This window comes from Eupeodes corollae, chromosome 1, assembly GCF_945859685.1.
Source record: "Eupeodes corollae chromosome 1, idEupCoro1.1, whole genome shotgun sequence".
Taxonomy (NCBI): Eukaryota; Metazoa; Arthropoda; class Insecta; order Diptera; family Syrphidae; genus Eupeodes; species Eupeodes corollae.
The window spans coordinates 228,213,379-228,236,180 of NC_079147.1; the positions used below are offsets into that span (position 1 = coordinate 228,213,379).

Here is a 22,802-nt window from a genome sequence, read left to right on the forward strand (position 1 = left end):
TGAAAACCAAAAGTTTTAACAAGGTCTGACTTCGGAAATATGTGTGGTTAAGCGTAGTTACAGAATTTCGAAACATCCCATTCCAAAGTATCTGTAAATGGAAATATCTCCGCAACTAAGTCTTCAAAGCAGATGCAACTAAGTCTTCAAAGGAGATGCAACTAAGTCTTCAAAGCAGATGCGGCTTTGATTGCTGATATTTCAACATTTTTGCCGAATGCATAGTGTTGTACATCAAAAGAAAGGTATTTTCAAGACCTGTCCATAGCTGAAAACCAAAAGTTTTAACAAGGTCTGACTTCGGAAATATGTGTGGTTAAGCGTAGTTACAGAATTTCGAAACATCCCATTCCAACGTATCTGTAAATGGAAATATCTCCGCAACTAAGTCTTCAAAGCAGATGCAACTAAGTCTTCAAAGCAGATGCGGCTTTGATTGCTTAGTAGCGAATGAACACACCTTTCTACTGATGTAAAATCATTGCCAATTTCAATATTTGAATTTTTTGAGTTTTTTTGAAAAAAATTGTGGGCTAACCCCTTGGCTAAAAAAAATAAATATTTCAACATTGTTGCCGAATGCATAGTGACGTACATCAAAAGAAAGGTATTTTCAAGACCTATTCATAACTGAAAACCAAAAGTTCTAACAAGGTCTGACTTTGGGAATATGTGTGGTTAAGTGCAGTTACAGAATTTCGACCCATGCCATTCCAAAGTATCTGTTGATGGAAATATCTCCACAACTAAGTCTTCAAAGCAGATGCAACTTTGATTGCTAAGTGGCGAATGAACACACCTACCCACTGATGTCAAATCATTGCCAATTTCAATATTTGAATTTTTTGAGTTTTTTGAAAAAAATTGTGGGCTCCCTTGGCTAAAAAAAATAAATATTTCAACATTGTTGCCGAATGCATAGTGACGTACATCAAAAGAAAGGTATTTTCAAGACCTATTCATAACTGAAAACCAAAAGTTCTAACAAGGTCTGACTTTGGGAATATGTGTGGTTAAGTGTAGTTACAGAATTTCGACCCATCCCATTCCAAAGTATCTGTAAATGGAAATATCTCCTCAACTAAGTCTTCAAAGCAGATGCGGCTTTGATTGCTTAGTAGCGAATGAACACACCTTTCCACTGATGTAAAATCATTGCCAATTCCAACATTTTAATTTTTTGAAAGAAATTGTGGGCTAACCCCTTGGCTAAAAAAAATAAATATTTCAACATTGTTGCCGAATGCATAGTGACGTACATCAAAAGAAAGGTATTTTCAAGACCTGTCCATAGCTGAAAACCAAAAGTTTTAACAAGGTCTGACTTCGGAAATATGTGTGGTTAAGCGTAGTTACAGAATTTCGAAACATCCCATTCCAAAGTATCTGTAAATGGAAATATCTCCGCAACTAAGTCTTCAAAGCAGATGCAACTAAGTCTTCAAAGCAGATGCGGCTTTGATTGCTTAGTAGCGAATGAACACACCTTTCCACTGATGTGAAATCATTACCAAATTCAATGTTTGAATGTTTTGAGTTTTTTGAAAAAAATTGTGGGCTAACCCCTTGGCTAAAAAAAATAATTTTTTCAACATCGTTGCCGAATGCATAGTGACGTACATCAAAAGAAAGGTATTTTCAAGACCTGTCCATAGCTGAAAACCAAAAGTTTTAACAAGGTCTGACTTCGGAAATATGTGTGGTTAAGCGTAGTTACAGAATTTTGAAACATCCCATTCCAAAGTATCTGTAAATGGAAATATCTCCGCAACTAAGTCTTCAAAGCAGATGCAACTAAGTCTTCAAAGCAGATGCGGGTTTGATTGCTTAGTGGCGAATGAACACACCTTTCCACTGATGTAAAACCATTGCCAATTTCAATATTTGAATTTTTTGAGTTTTTTGAAAAAACTTGTGGGCCCCTAGGCTGAAAAAAAAAATATTTCAACATTGTTGCCGAATGCATAGTGACGTACATCAAAAGAAAGGTATTTCAAGACCTATCCATAACTGAAAACCAAAAGTTTTAACAAGGTCTGACTTCGGGAATATGTGTGGTTAAGTGTAGTTACAGAATTTCGACCCATCCCATTCCAAAGTATCTGTAAATGGAAATATTTTCGCAACTAAGTCTTCAAAGCAGATGCGGCTTTGATTGCTTAGTAGCGAATGAACACACCTTTCCACTGATGTAAAACCATTGCCAAATTCAATATTTAAATTTTTTGAGTTTTTTTGAAAAAAAAATTGTACATAAAGTGCCTTGCATAAGTATAACCGCACCTGGAAAAATTTGTTTTATTTTAATTTCATATTTAACAAAAAAAACTAATATGCAATTTGGTTGCTTCTATTTTCCACCAAGCTAAAAATTCTTTTTGGCATAATATTCACTAGATTTTTTAATATGGAGTCATTTAGAGAGTTCCATTCTATCACAACTGCCTCTCGCAGTTCATTTTGCGGGTTAAAATCCTTCAATGATTTCCGATGGGGTAGCAATGTGGAGCACGTGACGGCCACTCCATCAAATAAATGTTGTTCGATCCGAACCAATCCAAACTTTGACGACTTACAAACATGAATTGGGGCATTATCTTCCTGGAGACATACTCAACTCGAGGAAATCTCTTAAATAACGCACTAATTTCTCCTCAAGGACCGAAGTGAAGTCAGAACTGTTCGTTCTAGTAGAGATGAAGGCAAGTGCAACCTTACCACGTTCACAGAACGCCCCAAAAACCATACAGCTGCCACCACCAAAGTTCCTTTTGGAAACAAACTTTTTTTCTTTCCTCAAATCGTATGCCAATATCCGCTTAAATCATCTGGTCAATCAAGATTAAACTTTTTGTCATTACTGAAAATTACCTTATAAATAACGGTACTTTATTTTCTACTCAATTTGCTTGATCCACTGATCAAGAGATCAGTATAAAAACATAGTAGGAGTCATTCCTATTTTAAGCAAGCTGGGAATCAGTATCAGGCATTCGAAAAATGTATTTTCAAAAGACCATTATAATTTTGGCAACATTATTGTTTTACTTAACCTTATTGAAAACCCAGCTGGAAAATCTAAGACCTGTTGCCTGATTATGGGGTTCGCTTCGGATCGTTTTCAATTCGAGCTTTCATATTCGATTCGCGTCTTCGTATTTGCTTATTAACGAATTCGCGGCGAAGCGAAAATAGTTCTTAATATATTCCAGTGATTTGGCACTTTTGGTTTGACTTTTTCTTCCAATATTCCAGTGTTTTGACAGCTTTCCACGAATTTTCACCCCTATTATGATTGGCGAATCGAACGTGATGTTTTCATTAGCGAACTAACACATTTGACATACTTCGGTTGGCGAACTTTACACTTCGAGCTCGAAATTTACCAATTACCCAAAAAATGTAAGAATGCTTCGACTGCGCAAGAATATTCGATACAAATCTAATGTCTTGAAACTCCCTAATCATCTGTGTAAGTAAAAAAAATGTTATGTGCTGGAAGTTCTTTTAATTCTCATTAATTCCTTAAGTTTCAAATCATATTTTCGACAGAATAAGGAACCGTTTGTTTTCTTATTAAACAAGTCGGAATGCCAATTTAAAAATGCAAGCACCTCTTCAATCCCTGTTATACTAACATTAGCTTGTGCCCTTACATTTTTTGGAAGTGGGAGTTATCAGAGCAGCGTAAGAAATGCCTGTCACAATCCTCGGTTTCTTTAGTATTAAAAGAATTTGTGTTTGCAATTGAACACAAATTATGTCCAACCTGAATCAGTCTCAACATGTCATCCGGTGAAAAACAAAACGCACAAAACTTTTTTTTTTTCAACGGCCAGGTTACGTTGCTCCGATTGAGTTACGTCATCAGTATCCTAAAAGATCAAATTTTTTTTCTAAATTTTAGGAGACGCCGCGCCGCCGGTTACCCACTATCGTGATCGTCTTGTTTGCTCTCTCCTTTCAAAAACGTTAGTTCTGGTTCAAGGCAGTCTTTATTCAATAAGCAACACGCCAAAGGCAGAAATATAATAGAAAGGACCATTAATTAACTTCCCATAGGAAGTTATTGTAATGGGTCCGATTTGTCAAATTGAAAATTTTGACATTTCTCGACGTTTCAAGGTCCCTAGAGTCGAAATAAAAGATTTTTAGAAAGATGTCTGTGCGTGCGTGTGTACGTACGTTTGTACGTCCGTACGTCCGTACGTCCGTACGTCCGTACGTTCGCGACGTTTTTTTCGTCGTCCATAGCTCAAGAAACAGAAGAGATATCGTCTTCAAATAAATTTTGTTATACAGATAATAAGACAGAAAGATGCAGAAAGGGCTCTCAAGAAAATTGCGTGGGTGGTTTTTTTACCATAGCAGTTTGAAAAAAAGGTAAAAATTTTGGTTAACCCTAAATATCTTACGAACCAAAAACGCGAGAGACTTGAATTAAATTTTATATAATATATTGTAACGTGACACAAAACAGGTATATTTTTTGAAAAAAATCAATATAACGGTTTTTTTATAAATCAATAAAAGTGAAAAAAAAAATTTGTCACCTCCAAAATTTTACGACCGAAATATGATTTCATCTCTAAAACAATTTTGTGCAACGAAGAATAATGTTTTTGATATCTGATAAAATTTTGAGAAAAATCTAATTGACAGTTTTTTTTACAAAAAATAAAAACCTAAAAAAAAATGTATAAAAGTTGGTAAAAATTGATTTTCGACTCAAATATCTTTTCAAAACTGTGAGATATTGGCTTTAATTTACTTTTATTTATCAAAACATCTTGTTGTCAACATTCAGTTAAAGTTTGAAAAAAATCGATTTGACAGTTTTTGTACAAAAAATTAAAAACCGAAAAAAAATTAACAAAAGTTCGTAAAAAATGATTTTCGACTCAAATATCTCTTAAAAACTTTGAGATAATAGGTTCTAACTAATTTTTTCCTATAAAAAATATTGTTTTTAACATTAGGATAAATTTTGAGAAAAATCGAATCAACAGTTTTTTTACAAAAAATAAAACTCTAAAAAAAAACAATACTAAAACTTGGTAAAAATTTACTTTCGGCTCAAATAGCTTTTCAAAAATTTAAAATATTGTCTTCAAACTTATTTTATTTCAGAGAAAATATTGTTTTCAATATTCAGTAATTTTTATATAAAAATCCAACAGTCCGTTTTTTCATAAAAAATAAAATCTACAAACAAAAGTGCGCAAATTTGGTAAAATACATATAGACAAACTTTTAAGCAAGACAAATCGACAGACGGGATGGGAAGTTATCAGTGTGGGTCGCATCCCAGCCTCTTTTTTTCTTAAGAGTCTAATCAGCTGTCTTTTAAATGAAAGGAAAATGCATTACGCTTTATCGGCTTTACCAGTCTTTTTCATTGAGCACTTCAATGTCTTGTAAGCCGATTAATAAGTCTTCTGAAATTTGGCTAGATGAACCAAAGCACGTACCAAGTCCAAGCAGCTCAACCACAGCTTGGTCCAAAGGAGTTAAGGAAACTTGAGAATATTTACCCCCACTAGTTGCCACCACTTCCGCTTTATTCATAGCAAGTTTTCTTTTAATTTTAAGCTTATAATCCAGCCAAACATGTTGAATGAATAACAGTTTTTTTTTCAAATTCACATTACCTTGTGCCATTCTTTTCCAGCGCGGGTAAGTAACCCAAGTGATTTACCTTGTTTTATTTCCCGACATTTCTTTTACATAAGCTTCGACCTTTTCTCACACAATATGAACGTTCGACAAAAAATAACACGAATCACGTTCAAATCAACGAACTTTCGATAACAATAAAAGAGTGAGACTAATCTTCGAAAACTTTATGACATTTAAATCGAATCAACGGTTCCCAATTCGCTAAAATGTCTCACTCTTACTTGTGAAATTTGCGGTAATATATTCAATAAACAATATTTAATATTAATTAAACTTGTTTTAGCCCAATATTCAGGACAGACGAGTGCTCCCGTTGCAATGCCCTAATTTTTCTTCATAAAACCGACGAGAGCCAAAAATTGATGTCGATTTGTTTGCTTGTTTTTATCGTTCCTTGAATGAATTTTAAAATTTTATATTTTATTGTGGGTTGAGGATAAATTAAAATAAAGCTAGCTCACATTTTTAAATAATTACAATCAAGAAAGAATCCACGAAATCGAACTGTGAATAAAAAGAAACACTTTCGCCTGTGAATGGTTTATTTTTGGACCTTGAATCCAATGAGCTAAGGGTGCAAAATAAAGAAAATAGGAGAACATTGCGAAATGAAAGCAATATACGTAAACTATCTGACGCGGCGTAAGTAAACTTCTCTTCTTATCCAATTATCTTCTAATAATTCACTTCCAGATTCAAGAAAAACTTTGGCCTGAATAAAAATGCGTTTGCTTTTGTTTTGAAACAGATTCAACACAAATACAAAACAAATTATCGGTCTGATTGTGTCGTTCCGGAACATAAATTAGCAGCTTGCCTCAGATTTTTTGCCAAGGAAAACTACCAACATGGTGTTGGAAAAGATTTTCAATGTTCAATTGGCCAGTCGACTTTTTCCAGTATTTTAAAGGAAACTTTAGATATAATGGAAGAGACCTTGTGCAGCAACTGGATATCTTTACAGATGTCTGATGAAGAATGTCAACTGTCCAAAACATATTTCTTCGAAAAAACTGGTTTTCCTATTGTGATTGGCTGTGTGGATGGTACTCACGTTCAAATCATTGCACCAGTAGAAAACGAACATTTATTTTTCAACCGCAAGGGACATTTTAGTCTTAACGTTATGATTGTAAGATGTTAGTTTTGCCTATAAAGTACTACTTTAAAATTATTTTTATTTTAGATTTGCGACTACAAAATGAGAATAAGAGCCGTTAATGCTAACTACCAGGGAACAAACCACGATTCTCATGTTTGGGCTTTGAGTCCTGAACCACGGTATTTCGAAAGAAATCATTTAAGTACAAGAAATAGCTGGTTGCTAGGTAAACATTTTTTTTACAACAATACAGACCATCTGAATTGGAGCCCTGGCTTATGATACCATTCAGGACTCCTACACCGCAAAGCGCAGAGAGCCGTTTTAATATATGTCACAGCAGAGCTCGTAACATAGTTGAACGTTCAATAGGATTATCGAAAAGCAGATTTCATTGCTTGTTAGGTGCAAGACAGTTGCACTATGCACCTTTGAAATCTGCACAAATCGTTAACGTTTGTTGCGCTTTACATAACATATGTTTACATTTTGATTCAAGTTATGAAATTTTCGAGCATGAAGATTTAAACAATACGGAGGAATGATGAAATTCAGACTAATTTGTTTCGAAGCCAAGCAGCTACAATTCGAAATGGAATAGTTAAACTCAACTTTGATGCATAAACGTTTATTAAAAATAAATTTATATAAATACAAAAATATCACAAGCATTAATGGTGTTTGTCTTTGGTTCTTAAAACTATTTAAAAAAAAGAAGAAAACACTTTCCGCAACAAGAACTTGTCGGAGGACAAGAATAAAACAAAACAAGTACTTCATCGCAAAGCAAATTGCATGTGTTGAATTTTGTAGGAGAGAATGTCCGATCAGCTGATCGGACAACTACCTTGAAGCAAAATGTCTCCGATTCCGCTCCGACGGACGGTTACCTCGATAGGGAAGATTATTATTGTTTGTATTAAGTCAAATAAATAAATAAAACTTATGTTTCGACAGTTTTGTTTTTCAATTTATTCTTTTTCGTTGACACTTCAAATGAAAACAAAAACATATGTTGCATCTAATTACATGTCTTAAAAATGATAGCGCATTATAATTGAAAAAAATACTTTTTAGTATCAATAAATTACGTTCTGTCCCCAATTTATCATGGTTAAAACGCTTATCGTCTTTATTTTATAAAATATTATCGAAAATTTGCACATCTATGCCTGAAATTGATATCCATCGCATTGCGTCGTCTCATGTTTGTAAAATTTCTTCCGCTGACAGCTACCTCAAACCGGAATTCAATCTCTGAAAAAGGATGCGTTGCGGAGAAAGTTCTGCTCGGACGGTTACGTCGATAGGGTAACATTTCAAAATCGCCTTCGAATTCGTTAATTGGTCGAATTCAAAACGAAGAAGGCGAAAGCGAAACCAATAATTGAATAATGGCAAACTCGCTAGCTAAACGATTCGCCGCGAATCCCACAATCAGGTCCCTAGTTTTCTTCTCTAATCAGTCTTGTGTTTATGCGTAGTAAAAATTAAAGAAAAATAAATTTTTACGTGAAAATCGATTTTATTTTTATCACATAAAATACAATGATTTGTTTTGTATTTTGATTTCGTACATTGTTTTTTGATTAAATTAAGTCCAACTTACTACAGAGATTATGAGTATTAATGGACTTGTATAAAGAGTTATAATTATATAATAATCTTTTTCATAATACGAATTAAAAAATCAAAATGACAGACTTATGTTATGGAATTTACGATTTCATTATTGTAACAATATAAAACTAAATAAGAATACTTTTTTTTTTAATTTTAAATCGAACAATTTTGATATAATTTTGTAAACAAAAAAGAACTAAATTAAACAATAGCAATTAATCCAATTAATTTTTGTATTTAGCTGTGTTTTGTTAAACAAATTTTCCTTTAGTTACGGATTACTTTTTATTTAATTATTTTTTTTTAAACCTTTTTTAAGAGGTTTTTGGCAAGCTATTAAAAAACAACTAACACATGTTAGAAATTATTGTTTATAAATATTTTATATTATTTTGTTGAATATGGTATAAAAGTATTTTTATGTGTATAATTTTAATCTACTCCGATTACTACGGTTTGTTTATTTTTTTTACACGAGCATGTAAAGCTTGTTCTAAATATTATTATATAGTGCTGAACTTAAATCGGTCATGAAATGGAAAACAAATTTTGAAAAAATAAACTAAATTTGTAACGAATTGACTACCATCTTTTTGGAAATACAATTCATATACTCATTATTTCCAATATCCATTCTCCTCTATGAGGTATTTGCGATCGGAACACACAAGTGGGGTCACTTCGTGAGCACTTTGATCGTATCGCAAAGGCAACTAAAAATTGTAAACCTGCTGTATCATCAATTTGTTTATAATTTTAAAACACAAATAATAAAAAGAGAATGCTGAAAAAAAAAACCATTTGTCTTTGTTGCTAAATCTTATGTTTTTGGCATCGCAGTGTTTGTTTACATATATGTATCTTAAATGGTTATGTCTAGTTAACTTTTTTCAAACAGTCTTTTTTATAAAAATTGAAAAATTGTTCTCACATTTAATTTTTTCGTATTTAATGTTTATTTTAAATCAGACTTATTGCGGCTTCCTGGAATGTTAACTTTTCATCAAAGGAAATAATAAACCGGATTCAAATAAATTATGCAAAACTAATATACTTACAAATGTACTTATTTATAATTTTAATTTTTTTGTCTTAACATGGAGTTATGTATATGTCTTTTATAATTTCTTTTTATGAGAAAAAAATATTTATTTACAAATTATTGCAAAATTCTGGAATTAACATAAGGTTGTTTTACTTTATGTTATACATAATACAATATTAAATAAAATGAAAAACAAACAAAAAAGAGAAAAAGAATACAATTTAATATAGTAAGTCCGTTTTTAAAGAACCTTCACTGTAAGCGATAGTGAGATCATCAGATGCAGGTTTCAGATATTCCAATGAAGACTCTCCATAGAAGTCCGCGGGTGGTTTTTCATTTGAGTTAGCATCATCAGTTTTGACCAATTGACTGCTTGGTTCACGTGTTACACCTAATTGAAACATGTTTTCAGTTTTTGCCGTTATTGGAGTGTAACTACCTAGGGGTGCTGAGCCTAAAATTATAATTCAAATAAATTAAAATATTCTATGCTTTAACAGGAAAAGGCCGCTCACAGTTAAGCGACAAATAGAATTCTAAACATTTTTAAACATTTTTTTTTTGTTAATAATTATTATTCCCTTAAAAGAAAATTTCTGCACAATTTAAAATGAATTGAAATACATATTAGTTAATTTTAGTTACCTCTTAATCAATAGTTCTACACTTTGGGATTTTAAAGTCTCAATGAAAAAATAGATAATAATTTTTGTTGATGATTTTATGGATTATGGATTAACATTTTTATGATGAAGTGAATAATACTCGGAATTTTTTTAAACAACATCTGTAAATATAATAATATGAATGTAAATTTCGTTAGGGTAATTTTGTTTTCCAAATATTATGTATCTTAAGTTGAACAAAGAAAAATAAGAAAAAAAAACAAAATCTAATAACCCACGAGTATGGGTATGGAAATGTGATTTATATTTTGTGTTTTATAAAATTTTCAGTGTTGTGACGTATTAAATGTTTTATTTTATAAAAGTAGGCTTTTGATTATGCCTTTATAAATAGGAATGGATTTGTAACTAGATATAGGACCTAAATATGGTCAAAACCTGGAATATTTCTAAATGTTTTTGGTACAAACTGGAAAACTAACCCTTATTTGGAAATTTAATTTTAGAAAAAGACATTGTTGTAAAATTTTGTACAAGTCGAAAGTATTAAAGCTTTGATAAAAAATAAGTCAGAAAAGGTGCAAAAAAGCACGAATGCTTTATATATCACTTAATAGAGCTCAGTTTATTTCGGAGTAGAGATATATTTATATTTGGGAGGCTAAGCATTTTATTGAATGAGAGTTTAAGTTCAGGAATCACTTTATGGAGTAGTACGATGCAAACTATTTTTGGACGGTTTAGCTATAAATGCAGTTTCTTAATTTCGTTTGTTTATAATTCCTAATTTTTTGGACGTACAAACATGTTTAAAATCAGGGGACCTACTCTGTAATGCGTTTCGAAAGCAAATATTTTCGAACACGAATATTTTCTACTCTCTATTTCTAATGCGGATAAGGAATCTAGTACTTGCGGAATGACAAATCCGCATTCGGAGTTTTCGTACCTGGCCATGCGTTTCCGAATGTCATTAGCGTTCGAAAACGAAAATTTGGTTTCTACACCAAGAGAGGTAACGAATTGCAATGCGAAGGTCGTTTTTAAAGGACAAAAAAGGTAAATTGTGTTAAGTTGTGTGATATAGATAAAATATGAGTAAGGAAATAATAATTTTATTCAAAATTTAAGAAAATAAATCCCATTATAATAATCAGCGAAAAATCTACATACCAAAAAAAGCAATTTGAAATTATGGTGGAATTCGTATGACTTGAAGGCAAAAGACATATTTTAACACCAAAAACGAAACGACTATGCAAAATATCAGCTTAAACTTTCTAAGCTTGAATAAAAAAGAGAGATGTTTCAATTACAAAGCAGTGAAGTGTAGAAAAAAGTCATTACGATAATTCTCATGTGATAACAATGACTGAATTTTTTCCTCGTCTTTGTGATTTGTTTTGTATTTTTGCTTTGACAAATCTCATAAGAAATACTTCGAGCCTCGGCAAATCTCATTCTATATATAGAAAAGTACTAGATGATTGTTTTATTCGATTCAAAAATTTTACAGAGTACGATTTCATAAACGAATTGGATTAGCTTTCGAAACGCATTACAGGGTAGGGCCCCAGTATCAGTACATGAATGTCCAAAAAATATACAATTAAGGATTTTGTAATTGATTTTAAAATATGTACCTACAGTGAGTGTCATTAATATTCGGTTTTTATTCTTAAACATGCTTTTGTTGTTTTTTTGTTTAGGTTTATTATTCGGTTATTTTATAAATTAGTATAATATTCCCTAAATATTTCATTAAAAAACTGCATTAAGATATACGATAAACAACGCAAAAAGGACACATGTAAGCCCTTCATTAATATTCGGTTTTTTGTTTTCTTTGCAGAGTTTGACATTTGCTCCAATTTACAGTTTGTCTATTCGAGAGTAGCGTTAAGATAAAATGTTGACTAGACGTTTGCATACATTTTTAAAACGATTAAGTGTAAGATCGTTTGGTTTTATTTAAAAAGTAAATCATAGGGCGCGAAGGAAAAAATGAAAGCCTTGGAAAAAGAAACCTTGTTATTTTTCATCATAATAAAAGTGATAAATAAAAAGAAAATTGCTGATATTTTAGACATGAAGCCAAAAACTGTCGGTGATATTATGTGCAGGTATAAAAGAGAAGGAAGGAGAACCAAAGAAGCAGAAGGGTCAACCAAAAAAAGTTAACAACTTTAATTAAAGCAAATGTTAATGGAATACAAAAAGAATATATCTGCATCAACGGTACGCCGAACCATAAAGACAATGGTCGTGTTGTCCGAAAAAAAACCATTTATCAATATGCGCAACAGGCAAATTCGGATCAAATTCGCAAGCAACACAAAAATAAGGATGCAACTTGGTGGGATGATGTAATATTTGGTGATTAGAGTAAGTAAAGCCTCTTTGAATCGGATGGAAGGATTATGGTGTGGCGCAAGCCAAATGGATAGCTTTTAAAGCAGGAACACAAAGCAAACAGTGAAGCATGGAGGCGGGCACATTGGGGTGCATTTCACCAAGAGGCGTGGCAAATTTAGTATTCATCGACGGTATATTGAAAAAGGGCTATTTGAAGATCCTAAAAGAAAATTTAAGGCAAAGTGCTGAGAAAATGGGCATTTTAAGGAATTTCAAATTTTACCAGGACAACGACCCGAAGCATAAGGCGTACGTTGTAAGGGTACAACTCTCCAAAAGTTATCCCAACACTTCCACACTTTCCAGAAATTAACCCAATCGAGAATTTGTGGGATGAATTAGACCGTCGAATCCGCGAAAACCCTGTCTCTTCAATAAGTGCAACGGCTTCAAGAAGAATGAAGCAAAATAGACATTGAATACCTTCAAACAATTATAAAAAATATGCCCAAACGACTGGACGGAGTTGTATCCAATCAAGGGTATTCAAAAAAATATTAAAATCAATGGTAAAAAAGATTAATTAAAAAGTTAATATAAGTATGTAAAAAAAACCGAATATTAATGAAGTGTTATTTTTTGAGTTGTCGTATTCTTTATTTATTTTATTTTGTTAATTTGCTATTTTAATTAAAAAATGTATATATATTGAAATTTTAAATACAAAATATTAAAAAGTTTTTAACTTTTTTAAAATTTAAAGTGAAAAGTAAAGTTTTTTTGGGTAAGAAACAAAAAGCCGAATATTAATGGCACTCGCTGTATATATGTAGATTTCTTTATTCTATTCTTTCTTTCCTAATTTAATTAAATATAAGAAATAAGTGTGTCCAAATAATATTACGCAAGTCTACTAGAATTGTAAATTCTACAGAAAATTAAAATGTAAGTTACACGTCCGCCAAACTACAACTAAATTGTAGTAATTCAATAAAATCTTTGGTCCATGGTTTTAACTTTTTTTTATTGGTGTCTTACTAAAGAACATGAATTCGTTTTTGATATTTTTAAACAATGGTTGGAATAAATTGTTTTTTAATAAACTTAAATACATCGATTTTCAATAAAAACTATTCTTAATTCCAAAAGGAGAATAATAACAGATGGGATTGTAATTAGAAAAAAAAACGGAATTATTATGATATAAAAAATCGAAGTTAAAAATGGAACGTAGTTTTGTAACCATATGAATATTTGGGTTCAGAGGATTGTAGCAGTGCAAGTGCCTAATACTCTATCTATAGTTCGTTTATGAATGAGATGAAACTAATTAAACAATAATATAAATATAAACTGAAAACGAAAGTTACTTTTAAAAAAATTGCATTAAATTGGATTTTTGAATAACAAAGAAGTTAAGAAAAATTAAATAGTAAATTGGAATATAAAAGAAACTCTTTTAAAATTGCGTTTTAATGTACCACTAATTTATTTTATTTTGTTTTTATTTTGAAGAGTAAGCAGTTTTTGGCTGTAAGTGTTCTTATTGAACTAAACTAACCTAATAAACAAAATGTTTAAATAACATCCGTCATTGTTTTTTTTTTAATGGGAATATAATCAAAATATAATCTTGATGGTATAGCAATGTATTATAATGTATAAGGATGTACGATGTTGGATTTATTTTTATAAAAATACAAACTAGCAGAAGACATTATTAGCTTTTGTTTACATGTATAGTTGCGACCAAAATAATGGCAATGAGAAATATACACAAAAAAGTTAAAAGAATAGTGACAAAAGGCAATGGTTTACTTTTTGAACTTTGAAGCTTCTACAAATTCTTCTATATCCGATCAAAAACAATGTTCAATGCGCTGATTGAAGGCCCATTAAAACATATACAGTACAGGACAAAATAAAGTACGCAAAGTTTGAATTTTCATGACCATGCTATTTTCGCATAAAATGTGTTGGGTAAAAAGCCAAACAAAGTTTAGGAACAAATTTTAAAAATTTGTCTACATTCTTCAACCGCTTTAAATACTTTACTATTAAAATTAATTGGAATTAAAGTAATTCTTTCATCAAAGACTCATTTTATACTAGGCAAAAAAAAGTACGCACTTTAATTTTGTTAGAATTGCAACAATAACAATTCAATTGCAACAAGTACCTTATAAATTTGCACAGTTTTGGGACAGTTATCAACATTGTGTAAAGAGCGTGGGTGAAATAAATCAAAATGCCGAAAATTTCCATTCAATTTAAAAATGTTGTTGCTTTAGACAAAAAAGGCATTTCTAATCCATCTAAACGCTTCTGTAAGATTCTTAAGATTTAAAAAAAAATTCTAATATTTGGTTCGGTAAATGATAAACTTTGTCGCGGTAAAAAGAGAAAGACTAATTCCTATGATGATCGCAAAATTATACGGGAAGTAAAAATAAAATCCAACGATTTCGAGTCGGTTTATTCAAGAAAATAATGTTTCACAAAAAACAATACGAAGGCGGTTAAAAGAAGCAGGCCTCAAAAATAGTATTGCTCAACGACGCCCTTTAATTCGAAAAGCAAAAAAAGTTAAACGATTAGAGTTTGCAAAAAAAACACATCAGTAAGCCGATTTCGTTTTGGAAGAAGGTTATCTGGAGTCTTCGTCTTCCAACAAGACAACGACCCTAAGCATATTGCTAGGAAAACACAGGATTTTTTTCGTTCCTCCAAGATCAAACTGCTCGATTGGCCGGCAGAATTACCAGATTTGAATCCAATCGAGAATTTGTGGTCTATATTGGACTTTTGGACTCCAACCTCGAAAAGGGAGAAGTTACGAATCGCGACAACTTATTTGACACCATGTGTACATCCTGGGAAAATATTGATTCCCAACATTTAAAAAATCTCGTTGAAAGTATGCCAAGGCGTCTACAAGCTGTTATCGAGGCTAAAGGAGGGCATACGGAGTACTTAATAAGTTCAACTCCAATCTTTTATTTAAATATTTCTATATTAATTTTAATTTGTTTAACAAGTATTCAATTAGATAACATAAAATTAAAAATAAATTTTCGATTTTTTTTATTATTAGCTTATTATTTACCATCCATTATAGCACCCACCAACACAAAAATTACATCGGTGCGTACTTTATTTTGTCCTGTACTGTATATATATAGAGACCAGAAACAGCCATTTAGTTCTTATCGACACTTTCTCCTCTGTATGAGGAAGCAATGAAGATAACATGTCATTAGCAAACCAAATTATTCTGAATGTTTTTTTTTATCAAAAGAGGAACCTTAATTTTACTTCTGGCCCTGATAACTTTGTTATATCACTAGCAGGTTTCCACTTTCTTCTTAATTGTGTTCCTTTAGCGTGTTTCTTCTAGAAGCATATTGGGAAAAAACATTATGTCCGAAATTTTTCATTGAAAACGTAGGACTAAAAACAACATTTAAAGGGTTCAATTGCTTGGGATAAACTTGCATTATTTTTACCACAACTGTACACTTTCAACAATCAGTTAAAAAACATCAGATAATAAAAGCTATCTATGCTATCAAAATTAATGGGGCTTAAAGTTCATAAAATTTGTAGTTGCTTGAAAAGAAAAGTTTTACTTAAATTAAGTTAAATTTGCATACAAGTTAGTGTTAATTTAATTTCTTGCTTTAAAATTTGAGTTAACTATTAATTAGTTAAGCCAATTTTCCAATCATCAAATCAATAGAAACTCACTTAAGCTACTAAAGGAATATAAAGGAATACATTTTAGCTTAAGATTTAAATGTCAATTTATAACATCAAAATAAACCCTTAACTACTTAAAAACAACAAAAAAAATAAATATTTCGGGTTTTATCATTTTGCTCCAACGAAGCAACGAAACTGAATTAACTTAGTGTACGAGTACAATTTATTATTTCATGTGCTAAGGATAGGGTTTATACTTTATGTTTAGTATAAGAAAAATGATTAATTATAAATGTTGAAGAAATTGAAGAAGATTTAAAAACGTTGACTGCTGCTGGAGTTTCATTATTCTTTTTTATCTCATTGCTTTCTAAGAAAAATCGAGCGTATTGTGGATTATTGAAAATTGAATTTGTCGATTTCGTTTTATTTGTTTTAATAGGTACCGGAGGAATTCGCTGAGACATTATATTTTTCGGACCACTTGAATAATCTGTAAAAAGTTTAACGAAATAAACGTTATAAGCAAACAAATTTTAGTCATTTCGAATTATTATAAAACGTGATTTAACGTTATTATTATTATTGTTTTTTTTTTTGTTTGATGAAACTAGCTCCACTACGTTTTTTTTTTTCTTTTAATTTAAATGAAGGAAATGCTTTTGATTGGTACAAAAACTAACCTGCAAAACCTGCGGAATGGGCAAAGCAAGATTTTATATAGTTTGTTTTTCTTTTTTGTTTTACATGGTTTTATCGCTTGCAAGGACATTAAGATATCAGCGGAAAAATCTCCTGTAAAATTTTATATTATATTGAATTGTTTTGTATGTTCTAAAGTAATTTGACTATCTTTATGACGTTTTGTACTTAAGACAAAATATGTTAAAAGTAATGAGAACATACTAATCCAATGATTAGAAGATGACGAAACAAAGGTTATTGTTGTAAAATGGGAATTTGATTTTAAAAAAATACTGAAATTTTGTATGTTGCTTGATTTGTGTGCAGGAATAATATGGTTTGTTTAGTTTTGTTTTATTTAATTTAAGATGGTTCGTTAATTACCTAAAGACAAGTTTCCCAAGACTTTATTATTGTGTGGAAGCTGTATTATTTCTTCAGATTTAACATGATGATGAACTACGGGCGATTCTATTTCCTCGCTTAGCCCATCGGTAGTAGTTCCACACGGGGATCTCGATGCATCGAATGAACTTAAGTCAGCATACACACTGTCCGAGTCTGCAATCATTGATGACTCGGATGGGTATTCAAATGTTGAAGTAAGTGTATCATTGAATTGAACGTGGAACTATTTAAAAAAAAAAATATATATGATAAATAAATAGCAACCCAATTTCTAAGCAATTACTTACATTCGATTCTTTAGGCCCAATTTTTATGTTGGATTTGCCATCAATTATGATGTTTGCGTTTTCGAATTCTACATCGCAAGGTGAAGGTGGGCACATAGACCATTCATCGTCAGGGTCTGTTGAGGTTTCAAGTGATAGGTCGTCTAGGAGGACGAATCCTGACTCGTTGGGCTAAATTTAAATAAACAAAACATTTAATAAACATTTATTAACTGACGCTACTTAATTCTAGTAACACTTTAATCTTTGTTTTATTTGTACGTTTTATGTATCAATGTAGGTAAAGTAAATTAAATTAAAATTTCTTAATATGAGCTGCAATTTTTTTTTAAATTGCATAGCGAATATTTTCTACGGAAGCATCAATGTTCTTAAAATAACCAATGAGATAATTAAATAGATAGATAGATAAATTCTTTATTTTTCCTTATTAAAGTTTAATAATAATTATAACTTAAGAATAAGGACTTGGGAATTCTGCCGCCTCGCTTGATAAGCAATCATTAAAAATTTTGATATGATTTGAAACACAAAAGAGAAATCAATTTTAATATGATTTAAAACATAAAAGGTTTACAATTTTAAAGTGATTTGAAACACAAAATTAAAAAGTTTTAAATAATGGTAACTGGCCGAATGATTAGAATTTACGTTGGGAAACTATTTCGGAAATGTAGGACGTGCTTACAGAAATTATATATGGTGGACCTTCCTAGCGAACCATTTAATATCTCAAGAAGTCTGTTTACAGTGAGATGGCTTTAATCTAAATGTAAGCGACGAATTTCCTGTAATATCGGGCATACCGCAATAAAATGATATCTTCTATATCTTTTATTTCTCTTCTGTTACATAAATTGCAAATTTGTGGAAGATCAGCTCGATGGGGTACATAGTTAAGATTTAAAATTTCAACTCGTGCTCTAAAGACATAACTTATAGCTTCGGTCGATAATTTATTATTGAAATAGTTAGGTTCTGATGGTAATTGGTAATTAAGGTTCCTATAGGTGTTCCTGGAGGATGTTGACGATGCTTTAGAGAGATGCTGATTGTAATTTCTTTCATCAATTTTAGCAGTAACTTTTGCAAACATTGAGCTCCATTCATCTACATTTGACTCCAATAAAGTTAAGTTAGCTTCATGTGAGATAGCTAGCTGATTCCATTCCTTGAAAGGGGTGGCATTAGATTGCATAATTCTTAGCAAGATGGTTTTATGAAGACTTTTTTAATCCCTCTTCACTCTTATAAAAAAAATCCGAGTTCATTTTCAGGTTTTGAGTATATATTTGCGTTACGCCAGACTCCACGTAAATAGCATAATTTGGTAATCTAAACAATCGTTTGAAAAAAAGTCTTTGAATTGCTTCAAACTTCTAAAAACTTGAGCACCGTAGTACATACTAGTGTTGACAGTTGCTTGAAAGACCTATATTTTGACACAAGATCGATTTTTGGATTGGCAAAAAACTTTGGCCATAATAAACTCAACGCAATTTTAGCCTCTTTGCTTTTTTGTTTGACATGCTTAGAAAAATTTAAATTATGCGTAAGCAAAACTCCAAGATATTTAAACTCTTGTACTACTTCAATACGTTCATTATTGAGTGACCAATTCTCTTCCGGAAGCCTTCTTTTTTGAGGCGCTTCAAAAATCATTATTTTCGTTTTGTTTGTGTTAACATGCAAGCCCCAACTCTCGCAGAAGGAGTTTAATCTGTTTATTTGGAGTTGCAGAGTGAAAGGATTTTCAGCTAGAACAACTAAATCGTCCGCGTATAGTAAAACTTTCACTTGGAAATCAGCGAAGAGTATTCCTAGTGGAAGTTCATCACAGATATCGATAAACAAAGCAAACATTGTTGGGCTCAAAATGCAGCCCTGTGGAACACCCGCTGTTGTTTCAAACCAATCCATCCTATACAGAGGCGCTTGATGACTCCAAAAAATTAGAATACACCATCAGGAATTTTCGGGAGATCCCTAGTAATGAGAACTTATACATCAAAGCATGTCTGTTGACCTTATCAAATGCGGCTTTGAAATCTACAAAACAAGCATACAATTTCTTTTTCTTTTCAATAGACTTCCTGGCAATAATGAGATAATTACTGCCGTATTGTAAACTCTAGAAGCTGTTTGTAAACAACCTGATATAACCATTTTCAGTATAGCTGGCAAGCAGGAAATTCAACGATCTACCAAATATGTACATACATACATTACCCAACAATTTAAAATCGACACCTACCTCTATTTATCGGTTTCAATGCCGCATATGATATCATTTACAGAGATGAACTTTATAGAGCAATTTCTACTTTTGGGATTCCATCAAGGTAGGAAACAATCTAACTGTTGTAGAATATTAAGAAGAGTAAAACGTCTGATTCACAACTGTCTTTTATTTAATAGGATTCTAAATTTTCTCATTATCCAGCCCAAATACGGAAACCTACTATTTCATATCCCAACTAAGAGCATTCTTTAAAAATTAATAGCTGCCTTTTACAGACAATTGATTTGATAATACATAAAGAATATTATCAAGTTGAAAAAATGTTCACAAATGTTGTGTTAAAGGCCAAAATTCGCCCGCTACTTTGTTATCTAATATATGTTTATACCACATTCAATATTCTTTTAAGATAAAACTTAATTGAAATGCATTTTAATATCTTAATATAATATTTCCTTGAACACTCGAAAACATTTTTAGTTTTATTTATGTTTATGTAAATAACATATAAATGTGGGTTTTAAGACTGTGAATTTAAAGTTTAACTTCTGTGTATAAAAGTGTTTGTATTTGTTTTATTTTATCATTTATTAAAATTGGATGTCAAGGTAATATTAGTCTATTTTATTGGGAGTGCATCAACATAAGCATAAATGATAAAATTATATTGAAAAATTCGTCCACAACACCCTGATAACCTAAAAATCATCATTTCTAAAATTAACTAAACGTTCGATCCTGTTTCCCCAACTTGAAAGACTTGAAACAAAAATGTTGCTCTAACACCTTCAACTTAAACAAAACAAAAATAAACAAAATAATATACCTACCTACTATAATCATAAAAACAATCGTTTTAAAATACCGTTATGGAATGAACAACCTCTTTGTCATCAGTATAACCTTCAATTTTTCTATTCCCAACATCTGCCCCCACTGAAACACCCTCAGCAGCTCTTTTGCAACCAATATATAAAACTGAATCTTCTTTATCAATATTACAGAAATTGCACTAGCTAAATAACTGAAACTATATTTACTGTGACATTTATTTCTACGATGCTTAAATTAAATTCATCTTTTTCTATTGTTATTTTAACAGAGCTATCACCTTCATCTTTAACCACTACAACAACTGTATCATCACTTAATCTTGTCAACCTCTAACGTCTTCACCTAAAATCACCACAACCAATTAAATTTCCTAAAACTTGTATTAATTTGAATATCGAATTGAATACTTTCCTGAAATACAACTTAAGACAGCTGAGCGATTTTAATGTATTTGATTTTCTTGTCTAACTTTGCTTCCAACACAAACTTAACTGGAACAACTGCCAACTTGAAGTATTGAGTATGCATTATTTAAGCTTTATGTTAAACAGGAATAGTATAATCTAGTTAAAAGATAGTCGCCTGATGACATCACCCTACACGAATTCTTTAATAAAAGGAATACCACAGGTTATGCTAATTGAAGAAAATTGGCAAGACATTATAGTCCAGAAAAAAGCAAATGATCAAAAGTTCTGAGAATACCTCCTTATAGCTTATTCAAGATTTTATTGATGATCGCAACGTAGTGGGTACGAATTTTCACTGATATTGACTTGTATATAGTAAGAAGGATTCTCGAGTAAGACTTTTCCTCTATGGGCCCTGTGTGTTTTGAAATAAGACCAACAAGGTCTACCAAGGAATTTTGTATAAAGTAATTTATGCCGAATTATACTTAATTGAAGTCAGAATTAAGACCAAAAATGTGAAGAGAAAATATTTCAACCATAGGCTAGAAAAAAAAATATTGCCATATGACCTAATAGATTATTCTAATGACCTTTTGAGAGACGTTAATTCTTCAATATGTCTTACATTTTTTGAATTTCATCCATTATATGCCAAATTAAATTCGGAAATACTGTTTGTGGGCGTAATTCTTGATGGTAAGAAAGTGAAGCTGACGAAAAAATTTTGAAAAGTTTTTTTTTTTATTCTAAAAAAATGTTATTTTGATATACTTAGTTCAGTTTAGTTTATTTATCAAACAAAGTTACAATAGGTACTTTAATGATTACTAGATAATATAATACATACAATTTAAAATTTTAAACATTACCACCAGCAAAGTTATTTAGAATTAACAATAAATTTGATTTAAATAAATATCTACTAACATTGAAATCAATCATGTTGCAAACAGTATTTGTTTCTCTACACAGTTCTATGACAAGAAACATTAAAAAACGGTTGGTTTCGAAGCAATCTCGCAGGAACATTAATGCCAATTAAACCTCATTTCATAGGTAGGAAAATCTATGTCTGGGTGGCTTACTCTATTTACACGACATACGCAAAGAACAACTACTTCTAATGTGTTTTTATAGCCAAAAGGATAGAGTAATTGTCTGGATGGTATCACTTCCTTTACAAACAAGAATATTTTAAAATTTTACACTAAAGAAAAACTAAAGTCAAAGTAGAATCAGAATAAGAAAATTACGAAAATTATTCACGGTTTAGGACACAATTTTTTTATTCGATGAAATAAGTTAAAATTCTGCATCACCTAAATTATTATTCACTAAAAAATATCCATATATAAAATATTCAAATGTATGCTCGCTCATTTGCAATTTTTTCTTCACAAAAACGTAGTTTATCTGCCTTAAAAGAATTTAAAACATGATAACTATGCATATTTTACTATTGAAAATTATTTTATTTCAAAAACACTGCATTAATTAATAACGTACAAAATTAAACATGTATACGAATTTATAAAATTCACTAATATTTAAAAAAAAATTACTTATAACAGGTTTGTTTTCAGTGCCAAAATAATAAATTCGCACAATATAGCTCACGACCTACGTATCACCTCACTGGAGCTATGTTTTGAAGCTTTACAAAAGTCTGTACATTTTTAATGGTTTGAGTTACAAACAAAATTTCTTTAAAAAAAAGTGTTCAAAAAGGGCGGGTTAATCATGAACATTTTAAAGCAAGAGTAAGCGGTCACAGTAGCGACATATTTCGTTCAGCCAGG

General features: G+C 31.0%; 1 protein-coding gene across 2 annotated transcripts in view; it reads right to left on the reverse strand.

The window, feature by feature from the left end:
• Positions 1–8,784: 8,784 nt before the first annotated feature.
• LOC129942257 (probable serine/threonine-protein kinase DDB_G0282963) overlaps positions 8,785–22,802 on the reverse strand; it is a 65,812-nt gene continuing 51,794 nt past the window's right edge. The window contains exons 3-6 of one of the 2 annotated variants that reach the window (XR_008781006.1): positions 17,515–17,685; positions 17,204–17,450; positions 10,098–10,239; positions 9,769–9,906 (exon numbers count right to left, since the gene is read on the reverse strand). Coding sequence is in view for 1 of the 2 variants with exons in the window: in XM_056051115.1 (XP_055907090.1) it covers positions 9,671–9,906; positions 17,204–17,450; positions 17,515–17,685 (654 nt within the window). In the remaining variant the exon portion in view is untranslated. Of the gene's footprint in view, positions 9,907–10,097; positions 10,240–17,203; positions 17,451–17,514; positions 17,686–22,802 lie in introns of both variants that reach the window. The other variant, XM_056051115.1, reaches the window with a different exon arrangement.